This window comes from Neurospora crassa, linkage group VI, assembly GCF_000182925.2.
Source record: "Neurospora crassa OR74A linkage group VI, whole genome shotgun sequence".
NCBI classification, from domain to species: domain Eukaryota; kingdom Fungi; phylum Ascomycota; class Sordariomycetes; order Sordariales; family Sordariaceae; genus Neurospora; species Neurospora crassa.
This window is the reverse complement of record NC_026506.1, coordinates 3,790,138-3,808,450: the sequence shown is the minus strand read 5'-3', so window position 1 is coordinate 3,808,450 and position 18,313 is coordinate 3,790,138. Positions and strand designations below refer to the sequence as shown.

Here is an 18,313-nt window from a genome sequence, read left to right as displayed (position 1 = left end):
CGGGGTTGATTGGGTTCGTAATGGCTATCGTTCTTTCCGAACTTGCGTTTGTTCTTGCTACGGTGCTACCGAGGAAGGTGGATAGATTGACGAGGCAAGAGCAAACGTCTCATCCCGCTTCGCGCACACCGCACCTCGGTGTTTCTCAAGCGCTGCGTCAATCATGAAGATGGAAAATGCGGTCAACCAGCCAAGACCGGCAGGAAACAATGGCGAAGTTTGGAGAGCAAACGTTGTGGTACTAGGCTCCCAACGAAGTCCTAACAATCGAACAACGGAATCGAAGAGAGCATGTATACAATCGAAGAACCTGTTGAAGCCATCACCAGTTCTTGGCATTCTCTTGGCATTAGTGGATACGATCCACACATGGCTACCCTGTATATAAGTCGGCTTTCTCCTCCTTCTTCGTCTTTCCTCTTCTCTCTTCAAATCAATCAATCAAGACTTTCACCACCACATTGTCGTTCCCCGTGATCACTCCCTTCCGTATGGTTCAACAGAACCCAGCTACAACAACCAACCGTCGCCAACAGGTAGGTGGCTCTGTTCACATTGGCTGTCATCACTTCCTTCCCGTTCCGAATTGGCAACACCCAAGGTTGTGTTACTGCATCACGTTTTCGGGTCCAACCGGCAAATTTCGCATGATGAAGCACAGAGATATTGTTGGCGGCAAACTGTTTCGACTTTTTTTGGGATGACAGTCGAAACGCCTTATCCTCGAACTATTCATTGGTTCCCACAGCAGTAACACCACCTTCACGGGAGATATGAATGACCAACATGTCGTTTCACCGAACGCCGGAAACCACCAACGAATTCCCTAATCCACAACCGTACAACGGTCAAACTCACCACCTTGAGTGACCAGAGCGACGTTCGTAAGAGGTATAACTACTACCCCTCGCCTCCCCTTCATGTTCGGCTTCTCTTCTACATCAGTCATCAGCATCAGCATAACATCCACATCCACATTTCCACTACAACCAAGCAAACCACAAAATCACACCGACCACACACTCACAACTTTTCAACTTCCAAACCCCAAAAAAAAACCACCAAACAAGCAAAATGTCTACCCCTATCTCCAACACCACCCCCACCTCCGCCGCCCCCACCGGCACTGAACAGCCCCAGGAGACCGTCTCCGCTCCCGTCCAGACGACTACCACTACTACCGTCATTACCACCACCATTGAGCCTGCTCAGGCTGTCGCCGCCGCCGCGGAGAAGAAGGAGGAGGTCAAGGAGGGCAAGGACGACAGCAAGGAGACTACTACCAAGCAGTAGGAGGTACAAGAGCCAGCCATGATCACATCCACGCCGGATCTCAGGAGGATCGCAGTGCAGTCACCTAGACATTTGCTCGGGGAAGGTGAAGGGAGTGACATGATGAAGTGATGGAGGGGTTAGTTCCTTGGCGAGAGGGACTCATGATTTGAAGACAACGAGGGAATGAGACATGGAAATGGAGGAGGATAGGATATGGTGAGTGAGGGCTGGTAGAGATAGAAATGGGCGGGAATAAGGGGTGGACTTGAAAGAAAGAAAGAATAGTAGCAAACGGGAATGAAAACGTGCGTGTGGTCATTGGGCGTTGTCATTCCAATTGACATGACTGTGAACTGTGTTATTCTCCCTTGTGATATTGAGCGAAGCCATAGAATGGAAGTCAAGCCATAAAATAGTGGAGATGAGGTAAGTGTTCCATTCATTTCATTTGGCCGTTTCCCATCATGATATCCAGCATTTTGCTAGAATAGGTAGGTACCTCTAGGTAGGCAAGTTACTGGAAAGTTACCTAGCCGCCAAATCAACAATTTTGCCTCCAAACCAAAATCCTACCCGACGGGAACCATCTTCACGGGTCGTCCGAAGTGATAAACAGACGGTATCATTCCTTAGCCGTTCCTGTACGCTGTATATGCCCTGTAGGTCAGTCCTCGATAGCGAAGAAGAAGATGGAGCTTATAAGTTCAGAAAAAGTTGCACAGAGCAACGGTGACTGAAAAGGATGTAGAAAGTGCAAATGGTGTTCTAGGTATTGGCTGGGTATTTGAGCTGTCTTTCCGTCCTCTTTTTTTTTTTTTTTTTTTCCCTTTTTTTCTGGTTGTTGTCATAATCTTCTTCCTCTTTTTCAATCAGCCCCCCTCTAGCTCCAGCGAACCCTTTGTACTATAAGCACCACGAACCGGCTGCAGATGACACAGTGAATGAAAGTGTTGATGTGGGAAAGTCTCGACTTATGCGGCGCCAACGAGCTTACGTGCCTTACCGAGCGCCAGGTAACCTGCAGGATAACCGACATATGTATGTCACCATTGGCCACTTACCTACCAACCATGTTAGGACACGATTGAATCCTGGACTGGGTATCATCAGCCGAGTCTGCTGTGAGGGTAGGATAAATCTAATGCTTCCCCTTCCTCTTTATGTGCCTTCACCACTGCCTAGAAGTTTTGCTTTCCACCTGCTGGATTTGTCCCTCTGTCAATCGAAGCCATTCAACCACCATGTCAGAAGTCTTCTGGTACATCGTCTCCCGCGATGAACCCGTCATATCGTTGACCCTCCCACCCAAGCTCTTCTACGTCCGGCACGGAAGTTCACAAGCCTACCCAACCGACGATGGCGGATTCATTTCTCGTGCGCCAGACCGCGACATCAGCAATGAAGAAAAGCTCGTGGAAAACGCAGAGGCGCACTTTGACTGGTACAACGAGGATTGGGAATCTTGTTTCATCTCGGCCTTTTCCGATAAAATCCACGCATATAATTGGAGCCGCAGACCCTGCCTAAGGCGACCCGTCACAATCTATGAATTGGACACACGAAAACTACCGCCGGGTATTTTGGTATTAGATGTATTCATGCTTTGCACTTTTCTCGATATCGATTACCAGTTTAATAAGAATAAGGATGAGTTCCTCTTTTACTGCGGGATACCGGGGAGTTGTGTGGTGGACCGCTGGGACCGGGAGGGGAAATGGGAGTTGGTTGCGTCTCGTGCAGTGAATAGATGTGAGTTCCAGTCGGGCTTGGTTATAATCGAAGTTTCAGGGGTCTAAAACCCATTGAAGTTCTTAATCAAAGGCTAACGAGGCCACCAGACGCACCAAGAATCACAGACTTCCCAAGCTCCTGGGCCAAAGTCATAGGAATAGCCGAACGAGCACAGATTTGGGAGGAGCACAGAAGGCAAAGGGAACGGGAAGTTTTAGAGCGCCAGAAGTCTGTTGAACTCGACACCGCCGCTGTCTGTGACTCAGACGTAGTAGACGACCTTGCCGGCGAAATGGAAGTCTTAGACCTCAACACCGACGTCGATACCAGCTACGAGAGTGATATACCACGCCCAAACACCGCCCCAGGTATCATCACAACGACCACGGTCAGCAGTCATGCTTCTCAGACCACGCAGGGGGAGCAGACAAGGCAAAGTAAACCGGAGGAATTAGAGCGCCAAAAGTCCGCTGAATCCAACATCAACACCAACAACGACTCATTGATGAACGAATTCATCAAGCACATGGAGGCGGTTGCCCTTGGAGCAACCCCAGTCGAACATGATGCGTTAATTGACAATACTCTCAAGATGGCTCAGGAAAGTACCACGGCCGCACCCACAACCAGGCTCAACGATTGTGCTGGTAGTACTATTGGACGTCCAAGGCTAACTACCCCCCAGATGTTTCGAAAATGTAGTAGAGCACTGGAGCAATTTGCAGAGAGCCTAAAGTGCATTGCGCCTAACATCACCGACACTATCGATGACGCGGACGTGAACAACCCAACCGGGGCGGACGGGCAGATGAAGGTGTTGGACCTTGAAACAGACTCTTGACGCCCAGAGCCGCACAATACCGGAGGTGAACACCGCGGAAAACACCGTCACGACTGTGAACGAGGCCACAAGTACGGGCGGCAGTGCTACTGCTGGTGCTGCTACTGGACGCGGAACATGAAGAAGCGGCTTTTGATCAGGAAACATAAGACACGTGCAGAGAGAAGCAGAAGGGAGATATCCTTGGATGGGTGAAAGAGAAGGACAAGGAGGCTAAAGTGAAAGTATGCTGTGTGTGTGAAGATGGAGCAGTTGGGGAAATTTCGGTTTCGGAGGTTGTCATGGTGCTGGTTGATGTTGAGATTGCGGATCGTTTGTTGCCGATGTGAAGGTACCTCCATGATGCTTGTCCGTCTGCGGAGAGAACCTGCAGACGATTCCGAGGGAGGTGCGTTATTTTGCGCGACAGTGGCAGATCGATATGTGCGGTGTGGTGGTGATATTGAGATGGAAGTTGCGGATGGGAACTGCCCGGGTGAGGTGGGTGGTGACGACACCACAAGTGGCAGAAAGTACGGTTCTGGGGCCTGAGCTTGGGGTTTTTCCCCTGCTTTCCTCTTTCCCTACGAAAACATCACAACAGCAGGTTCATGGGTCCAAGGGGCTAACAGGCAGGAACGAACAAGTAAAACATGGATTTGTGTGTCAAATGACCATTCAATCTGCCTTTCGCCGGAGAGGAAATCGGGACTTCGGTTTCGCGTTTTGGGGATTCTTGGCCAGCGTGCATGTAGTGATAATGTGTATATGTACCAACGACATATGCAAAGGCTCAGCCGAGTTCGTTGTGAGAATGTATCTGCTAGCAACCCGGCTCTTTGTGTTTCCTCTTTTCTAAACCCAACCATCCCTACCATCTGATCGGTCCCTCATTTTCGGCCTCTTGTGTTCCATCGTCGAACCGCTCGACAATTTCGTTGATGGAAATCCTCACACTGTAACTATGCTCGAAGATCTTAACCGCTGGGCAGTTCCTCACGAACAGCTTCCCAAGACTCTTTTTTTCGTTCGACATGAAAACTCCCAGAGCGATTCTGAAGACAAATGGAACTCGCACATGGAAGGCGAACGCCCCAAAGAACTGAGCTTGAGCATGATGGGCGGAATCACAGCCGCGTGCCCAAAGGCTTTAATCAATTGTCCTTGCAAGATAACCAACATCGTTGACCTTTATCGCAAGATGATTAGACACCTCAGATGGACCAATCAACGTCGCCCGTCCTGCTTTGTCTCCACGTTCGGAAGCTTCAAGGATGCTATGCACTGGGGTGGGCAACTCCCTGGCATCGTCAGGATCTACAGCATTGTCACTACCGAGCTACCCCCGTTGCCCTTCGTACATGTATTCCGCCCCTCCAACTTTAACGTGTTGTGGCCCAAAGACGAGTACTTGTTCCTGCACCAAATTCCGGACCGTGGTATTGAATACTTCGCTATCCTTTCGGATTACTTGAAGACAACGGGTGAGTAGCATCATAGGTATCTCTGGCTTCATACTTAAGTAGACGCTGTAACTGACGACCCTTGAACAAGACTCATGCTCAGGCTCAGCTCCATCCCTTCCGCCATCCACGAACCAGTCGTCACCTGACCCTGAACTGTCACGAAAGAATGGAAAAAGGAAGCGAGAGGAAGGTGTTGTCTCCGACAGGAATACAAGGTTACGGACAAACGCGGAAAACAATGAAGCTGTAGTACCTAAAAAAGAAGATGGTGATGGGAAGGAGTGATCCCAGCCGGCAGCAGTCAAGCAGTTGGTAACACAAGGTCAGAGTTGGGATTAGTACTACTCTAGTCTAGTATTTGACCAGTCGGGTCCGCTGAAGGTTGTCGACGGGGGTTAATGTGATACAGACTAGAGAAAAGGGCCCGGAGGAGAGACTGACAAATTAGAATGGGAGTGGTGCGAGCTAGGCTGGGCGAGGCATAGCACGGAGCAGGCGGGATGTGACACTGAACTGGCCGCCCAGGACAGGGCAGTCCCAGATGCCGGTCCGAGACCCACCAACACTAATCCTTCTTTGATCATCCGACAACCACCCCCCCGCTATTTAGCTAGGTATAAAGGGAACAATCTGAAACTTTCTGTGAAATTTCGAATCTCTTCCCCGTTTTCCTCATCTTTGGTCGTTTTCTGCTCGACCACCGAGAGCTTTGCTCCCTCATCTTTTGCTTTCGTAACTTCATTCATCTTTTCTTACTTTAGCCATCCTGACCATGCCTCCCCGGCAGCCATTTCATTGGGTGGCCCATAATCAGGAAGATCCTCAGTTTCCCGAGTTCTTGTTCCATATTCAGCACGCCGACTCGCAAGCTACGTACTCGGACTCGGAGATTAGCATCAAAGCTGCGGATACCGCCTTCGGACCGTCATCCGTGAGCGACGCGAGCGAATTGCTGGGCCATGCCATACGTCGCCAAGACTGGACCGATAGACGCCCCAGCCGCTTCATTTCGACGTTTGAGGATGCGGAACAGGCTCGTCAATGGGGCTACCTGCGCAACGGGCCAGTTTATATGTATATCATCAACACCAGACTGTTGCCGCAAAGCGCTGGCAAGTGGGTGTTTTGGTTGTCAAATAGTCCTTGCGAGTATTTGATTCTGGACCAAATTCCTCGTAATGCTATTGTCGCTAGCGAAAAGATTAGACCTCGTACGTGTATTAAACGCATCACATCTTCTTTCGTTTCGGGTCTAGCCAGCCAAATATCTTGATTCTACCTATTTTCGGCTCTGAGCCCTCCCGTTGGTTGCAAGCTGTGGATCCGGAACAGCCATTCTGCGCTCTCATGTAAATGACTAACGAACGTCTAGGATTCGTGACTACGTCTCAAATGGCTTCCCTGTAAGCATTTCTGTCGCAGTGGATAGTAGCAAGGATCTGACAAACGTCTAGGGCCGAAAAAAGCGAACGCCTTAGGCCATGGGCAGTTTCCCGCCATAATCTACCCCCGCGCCTATACTTTGTTCAACACGCCGGGTCCCAATCAACTCGTGATAGGATCGATGTACTTGATGTATATGGTAACGCGGTCGCGTTCATAGACGCAATCGAGTCAGCCGTTCAGGATATCGAAATAAACAGTCTCCCGGAACTATACGCAATGATCAAGAACCACGTCAACTGGTACCAGAGGCGCCCTAGCATGTTTGTGTCGACATTCAGCGTACGAAAGCATGCTGAGAATTGGGGTAGGCGATGCGCTGGGCCGGTTTGGATGTACGAGTTCGACACAAGCAAGCTGCCAGCCAGCCAGTTAGTTTTCCGGGCGCGCGACTTCATTGACAAGTACACGGACAATGAGTACTTGTTTCTCCTTCAAATTCCGTGTTGCGGTTTGAGGGATATCACTCTTCTTGTGGATGGGGAGCCTCCTAGAGGTATGCAGGTTATTATACTCTATCATTGTCCCACACCATGACCGACGGACTCGTAACAAGTTCCCAATAACTAACATCTTCTACATAGAACCTCTCGTTCACTGCTTCACACCTTCACCAGCTTGGTAACACATACGCATCTTGTCGAGGCAGTTTGTTGACTAAGCACACTCTTGACAGGGACTAGAGTTCGCCCTCGCATGTCCTGAGCGACGCACATCAAAGCAACCGGTCAAGTATAAAATGGAGCTGTTTTGACCAACGTCTTGTCCATCATATCGATTCCAACTTCATCTTCTTTAGCGACTAGGCTCAATGACCGCTAGCACCCAAGGGTACCACCAAATCCGAAGAGCTGAGAAAACGAAGACGGAGGAAAGAAATGGGATTCGAGAAAAAAGTAGGGGACGAAAAGAAAAAGGGCATCATCGAGCGGCGGTTGCATTGCCTCCACCGACAAGGGAAAGCACGAATTAACTGTGTTCAAGGGCGTGCACCACAAAGCCTTACATCACAGCGCACCTGATCCATAACACACCTCCTCGCTACCTAGGTACCTCTAGGGCTCAGAGGTATCATCTCCCACATGGCTACTCGTGCCACCACTGGCACAAATGGTATTAACGATCTGCAAATGGGTCAGATGGACACAAATGGGCGGTCGTATATCTATGTCCGAGGCACCTGCGGTCTCGGCTCGAATCAATCGAGACCATCAAATCATATTCATCGTTACCGTCTATCAAATCAGAGCTTCAGCCCACGTTGACATTACCGCCAAAATTCCTTCCTCCGGACTCCCAAAGTCGGAGGATCCTGTTGTGTGCCGCTATGGTCCCTATTGGACCGTTGGGCCTTGCAAAGATATCAACAACCACAACGAGCTTTGCGACTCTACAAAGCTAGAAAAGAAAGGAGTAGGCAGGAAGGTGTCAGTCTTTACGATCGGCGCCAAAAGGAAGGGAACATGTCCCATCTCAACAGACCCACCGGGACCCGTCTCCCATCTGTGGATTTGTAGCTCCTGCCAAAACAAGAGTGATAAGACAGACACAGTCCTTAAGTAGTGCCGCCTGGTCAGCGCCTGTGTCGGCTGTTGCCTGCGAAGCAGAAACATGAATGTGAACTACCAATGCAGCTGCCGGCTGAATGTTGTTCTTCCTTGCCAGTTTCGTACTTTCCTTATAATCCTTAGTTGTGAACTTCCTTTAGTAATTAAGACGGCTAGTATCGGTATGACTGGAGTTGGCATGGGCAGGTGTAGTCGTCATATCCTTTCCCTGGCGGGTCATGAGAAGGTCAAGCTTGCAGAATGATTTGTTGTCCAGTCAAATTCGATACTTGGAAACTGTGTTTTACCAACCGACCAAGAAGGGACATCTTGGGGTACGTTCACTGCACCATCACTCTTCGTCCAAGAATTTCACGGTCTCTTCCTTAATGCCAGTCTTGGATAGACAGGACATGACCAACCCACTTCGTGGCCGAACGCAGTTCTTTGCAGCACCGTCCACCACCTTTTCGACTTGAGAACTCTACTACAGAGCTCCTGCATCAAGTCATCATGGCCCAGTCAGTTCAGGATTTGATCGTTTCCGTTCATGAACGCCCAAGATATCTCTACTTTGTGCAGCATGCCAGCTCTCGGGCCCGCATAACCAACCACGGCGGCTTCGATGCTGCAGAATACTGGACTACGCCACACGACTCCGCACATCTCCAACAGCTCATCACGAACCATGTGAACTGGGCATGCAGAGTTCCTAGCTGCTTCATTTCCACGTTTGGTAGCTTTGACCACGCCTATAACTGGGGGATGCAGAGGGACCGACCGGTTACCATCCACCAAATTGACACCGATCAAATGCACCCACAGGAGCCGATCTTCAGAGCCTATCATTTCACGCCCAACTGTTTTGACAGCGAATACCTGTTCTTGCATGGCATGTGTGGTTATACCATCAGGTATAGATATTCTCTTCCCGGCTCCATCCCATCTAATGGTCGGTAGAGCTGGTCTGTGCAACTGTCCAAACCTGTCCTGCGACTTGAGCTAAAGGATGTATGCAGAAACAAACATGACAGTGACGAGAAGCGCCTAGTACTGAGCATACAACACACATTGTCTTGGTCCTGTTAAATGGGATTTCCATTTTCGACACGGCAAGGTGGAAAACTCTTTGCCACTCAGCAATTTCCGGGTTTCAGGTTGCTCGATAATCGGGTAATTGCGGCGCAAAGCATAGGGTATACGTAAAGAGATGGAGCATGGCAAAAATGGAACGACATGCAGTCACCACAAATAAATGTCAGGTCAGTCATGTTCATGTTGTCAACACTAAACACACATGGGCCCTGCATTGGTCCTCAAAATGCAACTCTGCTGTCCACATGGAAGATAATCTTTACTAGTCCGATTAGTAGCTCTAGCCACATTGGTCTGATGTTGCAAGCAGATTGGAAGTGGGCAAAGGCCCTTTGTCCCATAATTTTGGGACAACCTGGGTATGTAAGCAGGTCGATAGACCAATCAAAGGGACGCCGCAGAGCCGCAACTGTGATATCGGCGCAGCGGCCCTCCTTCTGAAAAGCACGTATATAAGAGGGCCTCCCAGCCTTGTTCCGTTCCAGCAATGATACTCCTGTGTTTGTGAGGGTTCGTCACAAACAGTCAATCTTCAACCTAGTCTGTAGGTACATTCCGGTTTCAAATCGGAGCGGTATAGAAGGTCATCGTAGTGACAGCTGGCGCAGAACTTTATTCCTACTGTAACGAACCGTTACAAACACAAGATTATATCTCTGGGATAATAGACAACGGTAGTAGTAGCCAAGAGGTACTCATCGATTGTAGAAGCTATTGCTTGCTGAAGAAGCAGTATTCAGGAAGCTCCTGATTGGTTAATTGCCAATTATACATGCGTGATTAGATCGTAACATCTACGTCACCATCCTGTGAGGGACAGAGACGGTTGCTTTTTCCCCTTCACTCGACGGCCCTAATGAGAACGGCCATTTTGAGCATTTGTCGAAACGTCACTCCATTCTCAATCCCTCGATCGTATCGACTCTTGCCCCGACCCCTACAACACCTTCCATGTCTTGTTGCCCAACCGAGTGAGGAATTCTTTCCAACAACATCGCTGATCGGCCACACCAGGTACTGAGCGCCTCTCACCAAGTCACAGCATCATGGCTCGCCGCAGTCGTGGTAAACCCTGGATCTGTTACTCCGAACACTGCGAGGACCTCCCGAATTACTTGTACTTTGTCGAGCATGCAGGATCCCAATCCTGTAAAGACGTTAACGGCGACTTTCGGGCAGCTGATGGCTGCACCACAGGCCGCCGAGGTCTAGTTCGTCTTCAAAACTTGATTGACCAGCATTTCAGCTGGCACAATCGGGGCCCTACGCGCTTCATCTCCACTTTTGAAGATTACAGACATGCGCGAAACTGGGCTATGCAGCGTGACAAACCGGTCACCATCCACACAATCAACACCTGTCTTGTGGACTATGATTGCCCCCCCATCTTCTACGCGCCCAAGTTCACCGAGAACTGCTGGGAAACCAGCGAATACCTGTTTCTCAACCGTATTCCCGGTCATTCTATCATTCGCAGCAGAAGTGTCTGATGAGTAAGTGCAGTGCAGCACTTCTCTGTGCTTTGTACCTTCAGGCATGCAACTGACACGGCAATGTTTACAGGGAAAATCCAGAGATTTGGACGCTTTCAAGCTATTGCTAGGGGTTCTGTCACCCACGTCTAGCTCTACTGTCAATGGAGGTTTGCTTCACCGCGGTGTTGCCATGAGAGGGAACGAGCTGTCAGGGACATGCAGAAACAGGGTGTGTTCAAGATGGACTGACGGGGAAACTCAAATCAGCACAGATGAAGCAAAGTGTAAGAGTGGCAGATGACTACCTACCTAAGGAATATAACAGAAACCGGGGAGAGCCGCGTTTCCAACACACAAGCTTTTTCGCGTGATGGGATGTTCTTGCTTTCCCTTTATCGGTAGGGTCGTTTATATCAACGGTTCCTGCTTCAGCATCAGGATGATATCCATGGTTGTGGCCCACTTATCTCTTGGTCGGGTCGTATGAGCTAAGGGGTTAAATGGAAAGAAGATCCGCAGGGCATTTAACGGCCGGCGGAAGTCACGTCTAAGAGCAGACAACGAGTCCAAATAGCAAGAGCATTCATACCAGAATAGGCAGAGGTATATGAGTGATTGCCATCCCGCCAGTTCCCTTCGGCCCACTTCATTTACTTGTTCGTTCTGTAACCTCTTTCAGCTCGTTATCCATCTCAACCCGAGGTCATTATCGATCATCATTATATCTGAATATCTTTGTCTTCCACTCTGTTATCCACCCACCATGGAGGACATCTTCAGACCTTGGACCCTTGCAGGCTGTTTCATGAAGCCCGAACTTTTTCCTCCTCTCTTGTACTATGTGCGACATGGAACATCCCATACTCTGTTTGGGCCCAACGGCGACATTCTCACCGAAAACTCAGAGAAAAGTCTTAAGATCTCTTCCCGTGACGAGTTGGAAATGTTAGTCCGTCGGCATCTCAACTGGCAGACCAGGGGACCAAGCTTCTTCATCTCGACCTTTTTCAACAAGAACGAGGCGTGGCGCTGGGGTCTGGAGCGCGAGCCCATGGCGGTCATGTACACGATCGATACACGACGACTGCCCGTTCCCTGGCCGGTAGTTTGCGCCGGAGTCTACACTCAGAACACGCTTGATGCCGACTTCTTGTTTCTTTCGCATATACCAAGCCAGGCTATCATCTCTATAGACACCGTCCGCCCTCACCTCCCGCAAGGCCTGGCTCCCGGCGATTATTCGAATCCTCCCACACTACCCACACTTGGATTTGTCCCTCCTCCTCCGCCCTATGTCGAGCCTACTCCTGGGCCCCATGTTCGTTTTGCATCCCCGCCGCAAATAATCGCGTCACCGCCACAGTACTGGGCACCGCAGCACTTCTCGTCACCGCCGTATACCACACCCGGGCGGTACATCACGCCTGTGCCGCCTGTTGAACCCCCTCCACAAGTTCCCTCCGTCAACGAAACATATGCCACGTCTGAGCCCGATAACGCGGATAAGCCCGAACCGGATCCTTTGCCAGCGTCGTCTTCCACGTCACCGCCACGTACCCCGCCACTGCAAATCGTGGCAGGTCAGCTTGTCGGATCCCCTCCTCAGCTCTCACCTCAGCTCCAGAATGAGACGGCTGTGTCCGAGCTGCCGGTTCCTTCGGGGACGGAACCAGCTAGTGCGTCCGATACGGAGCCGGGTGCCGAACCCCAGCCAGAGCTCATGCCAAGTCAGCTTGTCGAGTCCCCTCCTCAGCTCTCACCTCAGCTCCAGGATGAGGCAATTGTATCCGATATACCTGTCTCTTCGGGGACAGAACCACCTATTGCGTCCGATACGGAGCCGGGTGCCGAACCCCAGCCTGAGCTGAACCCCGAGGTAGACTCTGAGGTCACTGCTACGCCTGAGCCGGAGATACCCAACGGCGTGCCTGGGACACCCAATGGCATTCCTGGGAGACCCAACGGCGTGCTCCAGTCTCTCCCCATACGACTTTTACAGTCCAATCCTGGGTCAAGTGCTGGTACCAGATTTGGAATCAACTTCTTTGCAACGGATTACGGAGAGACTCCCGAGTCACCCCGTTCAGAGCAAGCTATCAACTCCAACCCGGAGGCGCCTGCAACTAACGGGATTCATATCAACGGCGTGGCTGGGACACCCAACGGCGTACCTGGGACATTTGTACAGACTCTCCCCATACGAGTTGTCAACTCCAACCCAGAGGCGCCTGCAACTAACACGATTCACATCAACGGCGTGGCTGGGACACCCAACGGCGTACCTGGGACATTTGTCCAGACTCTCCCCATACGAGTTGTCAACTCCAACCCAGAGGCGCCTGCAACTAACGGGATTCATATCAACGGCGTACCTGGGACATTTGTCCAGACTCTACCCATACGAGTTGTCAACTCCAACCCGGAGGCGCCTGCAACTAACGGGATTCATATCAACGGCGTGGCTGGGACACCCAACGGCGTACCTGGGACATTTGTACAGACTCTCCCCATACGAGTTGTCAACTCCAACCCAGAGGCGCCTGCAACTAACGGGATTCATATCAACGGCGTGGCTGGGACACCCAACGGCGTGCCTGGGACACCTGTCCAGTCTCTCCCCGTACCCGTTATTCAGTCTAATCCTGGGACGCCTCCTGGTACCAGATTTGGAATCAATTTTTTTGCGACGGATTACTCGGATACTCCCTCTCCCGATTCCCCCCGTTCTGAGGAAGCTGTCAACTCCAACCCGGAGGCGCCTGTACCTCGAACTAACGGCTTTCATATCAATTTCTTTGCGGAGGACTAAATGGTATGTTGAGCAGAGCATGCCCCTGATACTGAGCCACTCATACATGATGTCTTACTAATGCGAACCGTCGAGGCACGTTGTAGTTTTTGGACCGCACATTACCCCCTGAGATACCTCCATGCTTGTGGGTATGTCCATTCAGTTCTCTTGTGGAGTAACACTATCCTTTAGGTGGAGGATGCTGATGTGTCTGGGTGACAGGGTGTTTTCTTGCTGCGAAGTGACACGTTTTGAGAATGTTATATCAAGTGTAGGGCGAGGTATGTTTGCGTTGTTGGCTATCTGTCGCTTCGTTTGTTCCTCTAGGATATCCAACTAACATTCCTTGTACTAGGTTCATGCCCAGCGTACCAGATGAGCGTATTGAGTTATCACGAAGACAGGGCTGGATATTGACGATGGAACTTTGTGGAAATAAACTTGTATGAGGTCTCAATTGCTTCTTTGTAAGCTGCATCATAATAGCGAATGCCTGCATGGTATTTTACAGTTTCCCTTGCTCCGCTGCAGAATTATTGTGATGAAACAGCGCCGGAACAGCAGTAAGGGTATCGCTTGCAGCGATGAGGATAACTCAAGTTGCCAAGCCAAGTTCAAGCAATCAAGCAAATATAAGTAATCAAATCGAGGTCCCCCGTCGAGTTGACCAATCAATTAAAGGTCGTCAACTTGATTGACATTAATTGACCGACCAGCAGCATCCTAGGGTTAAGGTTAAAGCTGGCAAATCTAATACTTTTCCACCCCTTAAGATCGCCACCATCGGGCTACCTCAACTACCCAACGCTCAAACCTTCCCCTATCTCGAAATTTTTAGTATTTCATAGTATATAACTACTCGTATTTCTAGTACGTTAGCACCCGCATTTTTAATACTTTTTAAAGTTATATTACTAACCTTCTACCCTACTAATTAACTCAACCCCTATTACATTCAATTACTCTTAATCGCTCATAATACTTATTAATCTCCCCCCCCTTATTGTAAATTATTACTAACCTCTATTTAACGCTATTAATACTACTATTATAATACCTATTATTAAAAATCACAATACCTCCTCTATTATAGTTACTATACCAACTATTTCTCTTAATAACGCACCTACTTATATCGCTACAATTGAAATATTTAATAGGAAGCGCTGTATCCCTATTGCGCAATAAATATAATTGCTGAAAAACATTTATCCGGATAATTTATTTAAGAGTATTATCGATATATTGAAGATAATTAATAATGCGGACTAATATATTTTAGAGAATTAGTTAGTTAAACGTTCTAAATAAACCTCCTAAATTGGCGAATATAATATATATTTAATTAAAATATTAGGTAATTACGAATTTAATAGTTATTAGTACTATAATTATTACTAGAAGATTTATACCCTATTTACTATTAACTCCTCCCTCTTTTATTTCCGCTAAATTCACTCTATTAGGGAGCCGTTTAGTAAAGACTCTACGGACTAACTAGAATTTAAAAAGGCGAGATCGGTAATTAAGTAATTTATTATATCGAATGCCTTTATTATTAAACCCGTTAGCGAAACCTTCCGCGAATTATTAATAAATATAATTATTATTGTACGGCTCTTATACTCCTTCGTTAAAAATAAAGTATTTAAATTTCTATTAAAATTAATAAATTGTAATATAGTAAGCAAACTACTGCTAGAATCGTATTTTATTATAAAGGTATAGCTCAAAAATAAGTATACGTACTACTTTAAGTGTTTTAAAACGCGGCTAATTAATACCCACTTTCAAAAGCATTTTTCTTTCAATTTCTAAACTTCTCTTAATAACCTTACTATACTCTCGATCTTTATTTATTATATAAATATATCTAAAATATTTAAAAACAATTTACTTAGTCTCTTTAAGGTTTATAATAATTATAGTAATAAGAATCTAACTACTACAATCCTTTTGTTAGGAACGTAGGCGAAAGGTAGGCTGAGGTGACTACAGTCGTGGCCACACGTAGGGGACAGCAAGTTAAAGGTCAATCCAAAGATATATTAATAGCTACCGACTACAATGAACTACGCTTCGTTGAACCTCTTTTATACCTATGTAAATTCTATTTATCCGCTAACGAATATTATAGAGCCTCGTACTAGTCTAGCGCCTCGGCGCAATGCCGGATTATCCTTCCCGCGAGCCCGACCTAATATAGGCGTTATTGTTAGTAATCCTACGCGTCGGTTGACGAAGGGGAGTAGTAACCGTTAAGGTACTTCTATATACAAATTCTTAGCCTCCTAATACGACTTCCCCCCTTATAGGTTTTATCCTTAGAACTTTTATAATTTATAGTAGATTCCGGTTAAGTAGCGGAGGATATTAATATTATATTATTGTAACGTTATTAGGTTATATTACTAACGAAAATACAATATCCTCGCTCCTTAATTCCGGCGAGCTATTATTCGTAATAATTACTGACGCCGTATTCCGGATATTGTAGCCGCTTCGCCGCCGGCGAACCGCCCGCCAGAATATTAGTATTATAATATCCCTTCTCCTAAATTCTAAATACGGATACGAAGCCGCCCGCCCGAATATCGGCATTATAATATCTATTCTTACGAGCTCTAAATATAGTAACGAAGCCGCCTACTAGAATATTAGTATTATAATATTTATTTTTACGAGTTCTAAATACAGCAAGCCGCCTGCTAGAATATCGGCATTGTAATATCTATTCTTATAAACTCTAGTATAGATACGAAACTAGTATTAAATTTAAAAAATTAATTAAGTTCCCGACTATTATTAAGACTATCGTCCTATAGGCGTACGAAGTAGTAAGTATCGTTTTACTTAACGAAGAGTACTATATTAAATTTAAGAGTATTAATAAATACCTTAGGATACTAATATAATTACGCTCTGTAATTCCTTTTACTAGACCTTCTCTATTATTTATATTTATAGTACGGCTTAATATTTTCGTAGGGTACCCTCTATTATTTACATTTACTATATAATACCTATATAATCGAATCCGAGGCTCCTCTTATAAGCTATTCTCTATTTAATTATTTATATTTATTATAATTTACTACGATACTTAAATACAATCCCCCTCCCTATAAATTCTATCTTTAGGACTTTCGTTTCCTTCCTTCGCCTCTTATAATTTTACGTACTGCTTCCTCCGTAAACCTCCCTCACTTATATTGTTCCTTCCTAATTGCCTCCCCGTTACCTTCGCTTCGTTTTTTGTATTATTCTCTTCGTTCTAATAATATAATTCCTAATTATTACCCCCGCTTTCCCTACTATAATTCGAATTACGTACCTTCTTATTTTCCGCCTTTCTCTCTTACCTTTTTATAGCCGCTATTATTACCTATTCGTCCTATCCTTCCCTTTTTAACTATTACCTTCGTCTTATCCTTTTATTTACCCCCTCCTATTATTTATATAATTATTTAATACCCTTCTTACCCTACGTTATTTTATATTTGCTTATTTAAAATTATATTTGTTTACTTTAATTTATATTTATATAAGGACCTCCTCCTTCGTTTATATAACGCCCCTTCCGCTTACCTTTTTCGCTTCTCCTCTTTTTCTTCCTTTTATCCTTACTTTTATTATTATATCCGCCCTCCCCTTACCTACGCTAGCCCTCCCTCTAGATATATACTTTACTACTATATATTTATATACTAATCCCCACCTCCTTAATATATTTAATTAATATATTTATTTCCCCTTTCTATTTTCTTTTTTTCTACCTTATCCTTATCCTCCCCTTACTTTATACTTATTATTAACCTTTACTTAACTATTCTTTTTCCTATATTCTAATAATATTTATCCTCTTACCTACTTAGGATATAGTATCGCTTTAATTTAAACGTTCGTAAATACTCTAGCTTTAAATTTATACGAAGCTCTTGAGTTGATTAGCTAGAATACCTGCTAGATTAAAGGTATGTTTCTTTTTTTTTTTTTTTTTTTTTTTTTTTTTTTTTTTTTTTTTTTTTTTTTTTTTTTTTTTTTTTTTACTTCGCTAACGTCTTTTCCTTCTAAAATTCAACGAGAAATTGTAATATTCGCTAACAATACGCTACTATATACTCGAGGTCCTTCGCAATATTTATAATTTGTAGAACGCTATATAGAATATAGTAGTTAAAATTATACGCTTTATTAATACCGATAGCCCCCTATTTACCCCCCTTTTATAATAATTACGTTGTTTTATAATAGTATTTTAGGCTACAATATAGGTACGTTTAATTAATAACAATCTCTCTATAACGTTACTTAAAATATTTTATACTCCTAACTTTAATTATAAAGGCTATTCGAAATTAGGCTACCGTAATATTAATAATACTAATATTAATATTAATCCGGCGGCCCCTCTTAATTTCCCTATAAATATTTCTACGCTAAATATTCTTATTTGTATCCCCCCCTCCCCCGGTTGTAACTATAGTCCTTAATATTAATTAATTAATAGGAAATTAGTATTACTAAATAGAAAGTTGGATAAATTATTAGAATTTATAAGGGAGGATTATAAATAGATAATATAAAGTAGTATTTATAAATATTATCGATAGGCGTAGTAATATATAGGAATATTCCTCCTAAAATTATAAGTTCCAATCCTATATTAA

The 18,313-nt window shown here is 46.0% G+C and overlaps 7 protein-coding genes across 7 annotated transcripts; all 7 read left to right on the top strand.

Annotated features, from left to right (window-relative positions):
- The first annotated feature begins 463 nt into the window (after nucleotides 1–463).
- On the top strand, nucleotides 464–1,598 carry NCU05080 (hypothetical protein). Its single transcript, XM_950976.2, has one exon. It carries the CDS (start codon nucleotides 1,075–1,077, stop codon nucleotides 1,291–1,293), a length of 219 nt encoding a protein of 72 aa, XP_956069.1. The 5' UTR covers nucleotides 464–1,074; the 3' UTR covers nucleotides 1,294–1,598.
- A 918-nt stretch (nucleotides 1,599–2,516) lies between these two features.
- On the top strand, nucleotides 2,517–4,378 carry NCU05081 (hypothetical protein; the record flags this gene model as incomplete). Its single annotated transcript, XM_950977.1, has 3 exons — nucleotides 2,517–3,024; nucleotides 3,114–3,653; nucleotides 4,179–4,378. 3 exons carry the CDS (start codon nucleotides 2,517–2,519, stop codon nucleotides 4,376–4,378), a joined length of 1,248 nt encoding a protein of 415 aa, XP_956070.1.
- A 347-nt stretch (nucleotides 4,379–4,725) lies between these two features.
- Nucleotides 4,726–5,549, top strand: NCU05082 (hypothetical protein). Its single transcript, XM_950978.2, has 2 exons — nucleotides 4,726–5,310; nucleotides 5,381–5,549. Exon 1 carries the CDS (start codon nucleotides 5,101–5,103, stop codon nucleotides 5,299–5,301), a length of 201 nt encoding a protein of 66 aa, XP_956071.2. The 5' UTR covers nucleotides 4,726–5,100; the 3' UTR covers nucleotides 5,302–5,310; nucleotides 5,381–5,549.
- A 419-nt stretch (nucleotides 5,550–5,968) lies between these two features.
- On the top strand, nucleotides 5,969–8,377 carry NCU05083 (hypothetical protein). Its single transcript, XM_950979.2, has 4 exons — nucleotides 5,969–6,503; nucleotides 6,665–6,695; nucleotides 6,747–7,231; nucleotides 7,320–8,377. The coding sequence occupies exons 1-4, from the start codon at nucleotides 6,065–6,067 to the stop codon at nucleotides 7,358–7,360; spliced, it is 996 nt and encodes a 331-aa protein (XP_956072.2). The 5' UTR covers nucleotides 5,969–6,064; the 3' UTR covers nucleotides 7,361–8,377.
- A 320-nt stretch (nucleotides 8,378–8,697) lies between these two features.
- NCU12144 (hypothetical protein) lies at nucleotides 8,698–9,790 on the top strand. The gene is made up of 2 exons (XM_011396762.1): nucleotides 8,698–9,247; nucleotides 9,302–9,790. Exon 1 carries the CDS (start codon nucleotides 8,796–8,798, stop codon nucleotides 9,240–9,242), a length of 447 nt encoding a protein of 148 aa, XP_011395064.1. The 5' UTR covers nucleotides 8,698–8,795; the 3' UTR covers nucleotides 9,243–9,247; nucleotides 9,302–9,790.
- Nucleotides 9,791–10,242: 452 nt separating this feature from the next.
- NCU05084 (hypothetical protein) lies at nucleotides 10,243–11,209 on the top strand. The gene is made up of 2 exons (XM_950980.2): nucleotides 10,243–10,870; nucleotides 10,941–11,209. The coding sequence occupies exon 1, from the start codon at nucleotides 10,424–10,426 to the stop codon at nucleotides 10,865–10,867; it is 444 nt and encodes a 147-aa protein (XP_956073.1). The 5' UTR covers nucleotides 10,243–10,423; the 3' UTR covers nucleotides 10,868–10,870; nucleotides 10,941–11,209.
- An 873-nt stretch (nucleotides 11,210–12,082) lies between these two features.
- Nucleotides 12,083–14,281, top strand: NCU05085 (hypothetical protein). Its single transcript, XM_950981.2, has 6 exons — nucleotides 12,083–12,757; nucleotides 12,918–13,187; nucleotides 13,389–13,664; nucleotides 13,748–13,792; nucleotides 13,866–13,924; nucleotides 13,999–14,281. Exons 1-6 carry the CDS (start codon nucleotides 12,573–12,575, stop codon nucleotides 14,058–14,060), a joined length of 897 nt encoding a protein of 298 aa, XP_956074.2. The 5' UTR covers nucleotides 12,083–12,572; the 3' UTR covers nucleotides 14,061–14,281.
- The last annotated feature ends 4,032 nt before the right edge of the window (nucleotides 14,282–18,313 follow it).

Bases quoted from the DNA above. Each gene is read 5' to 3' on its own strand.
- NCU05080 (XM_950976.2), top strand. From the start codon at position 1,075: ATGTCTACCCCTATCTCCAACACCACCCCCACCTCCGCCGCCCCCACC.
- NCU05084 (XM_950980.2), top strand. From the start codon at position 10,424: ATGGCTCGCCGCAGTCGTGGTAAACCCTGGATCTGTTACTCCGAACAC.
- NCU05082 (XM_950978.2), top strand. From the start codon at position 5,101: ATGCTATGCACTGGGGTGGGCAACTCCCTGGCATCGTCAGGATCTACA.
- NCU05085 (XM_950981.2), top strand. From the start codon at position 12,573: ATGCCAAGTCAGCTTGTCGAGTCCCCTCCTCAGCTCTCACCTCAGCTC. The intron at 13,188-13,388 runs GCGCCTGCAACT...TCCAACCCAGAG, and splicing joins TTGTCAACTCCAACCCAGAG to GCGCCTGCAACTAACGGGAT. The intron at 13,665-13,747 runs GTATGTTGAGCA...GGCACGTTGTAG, and splicing joins TCTTTGCGGAGGACTAAATG to TTTTTGGACCGCACATTACC.
- NCU05083 (XM_950979.2), top strand. From the start codon at position 6,065: ATGCCTCCCCGGCAGCCATTTCATTGGGTGGCCCATAATCAGGAAGAT. The intron at 6,504-6,664 runs GTACGTGTATTA...ACGAACGTCTAG, and splicing joins TAGCGAAAAGATTAGACCTC to GATTCGTGACTACGTCTCAA. The intron at 7,232-7,319 runs GTATGCAGGTTA...TCTTCTACATAG, and splicing joins GGATGGGGAGCCTCCTAGAG to AACCTCTCGTTCACTGCTTC.
- NCU12144 (XM_011396762.1), top strand. From the start codon at position 8,796: ATGGCCCAGTCAGTTCAGGATTTGATCGTTTCCGTTCATGAACGCCCA.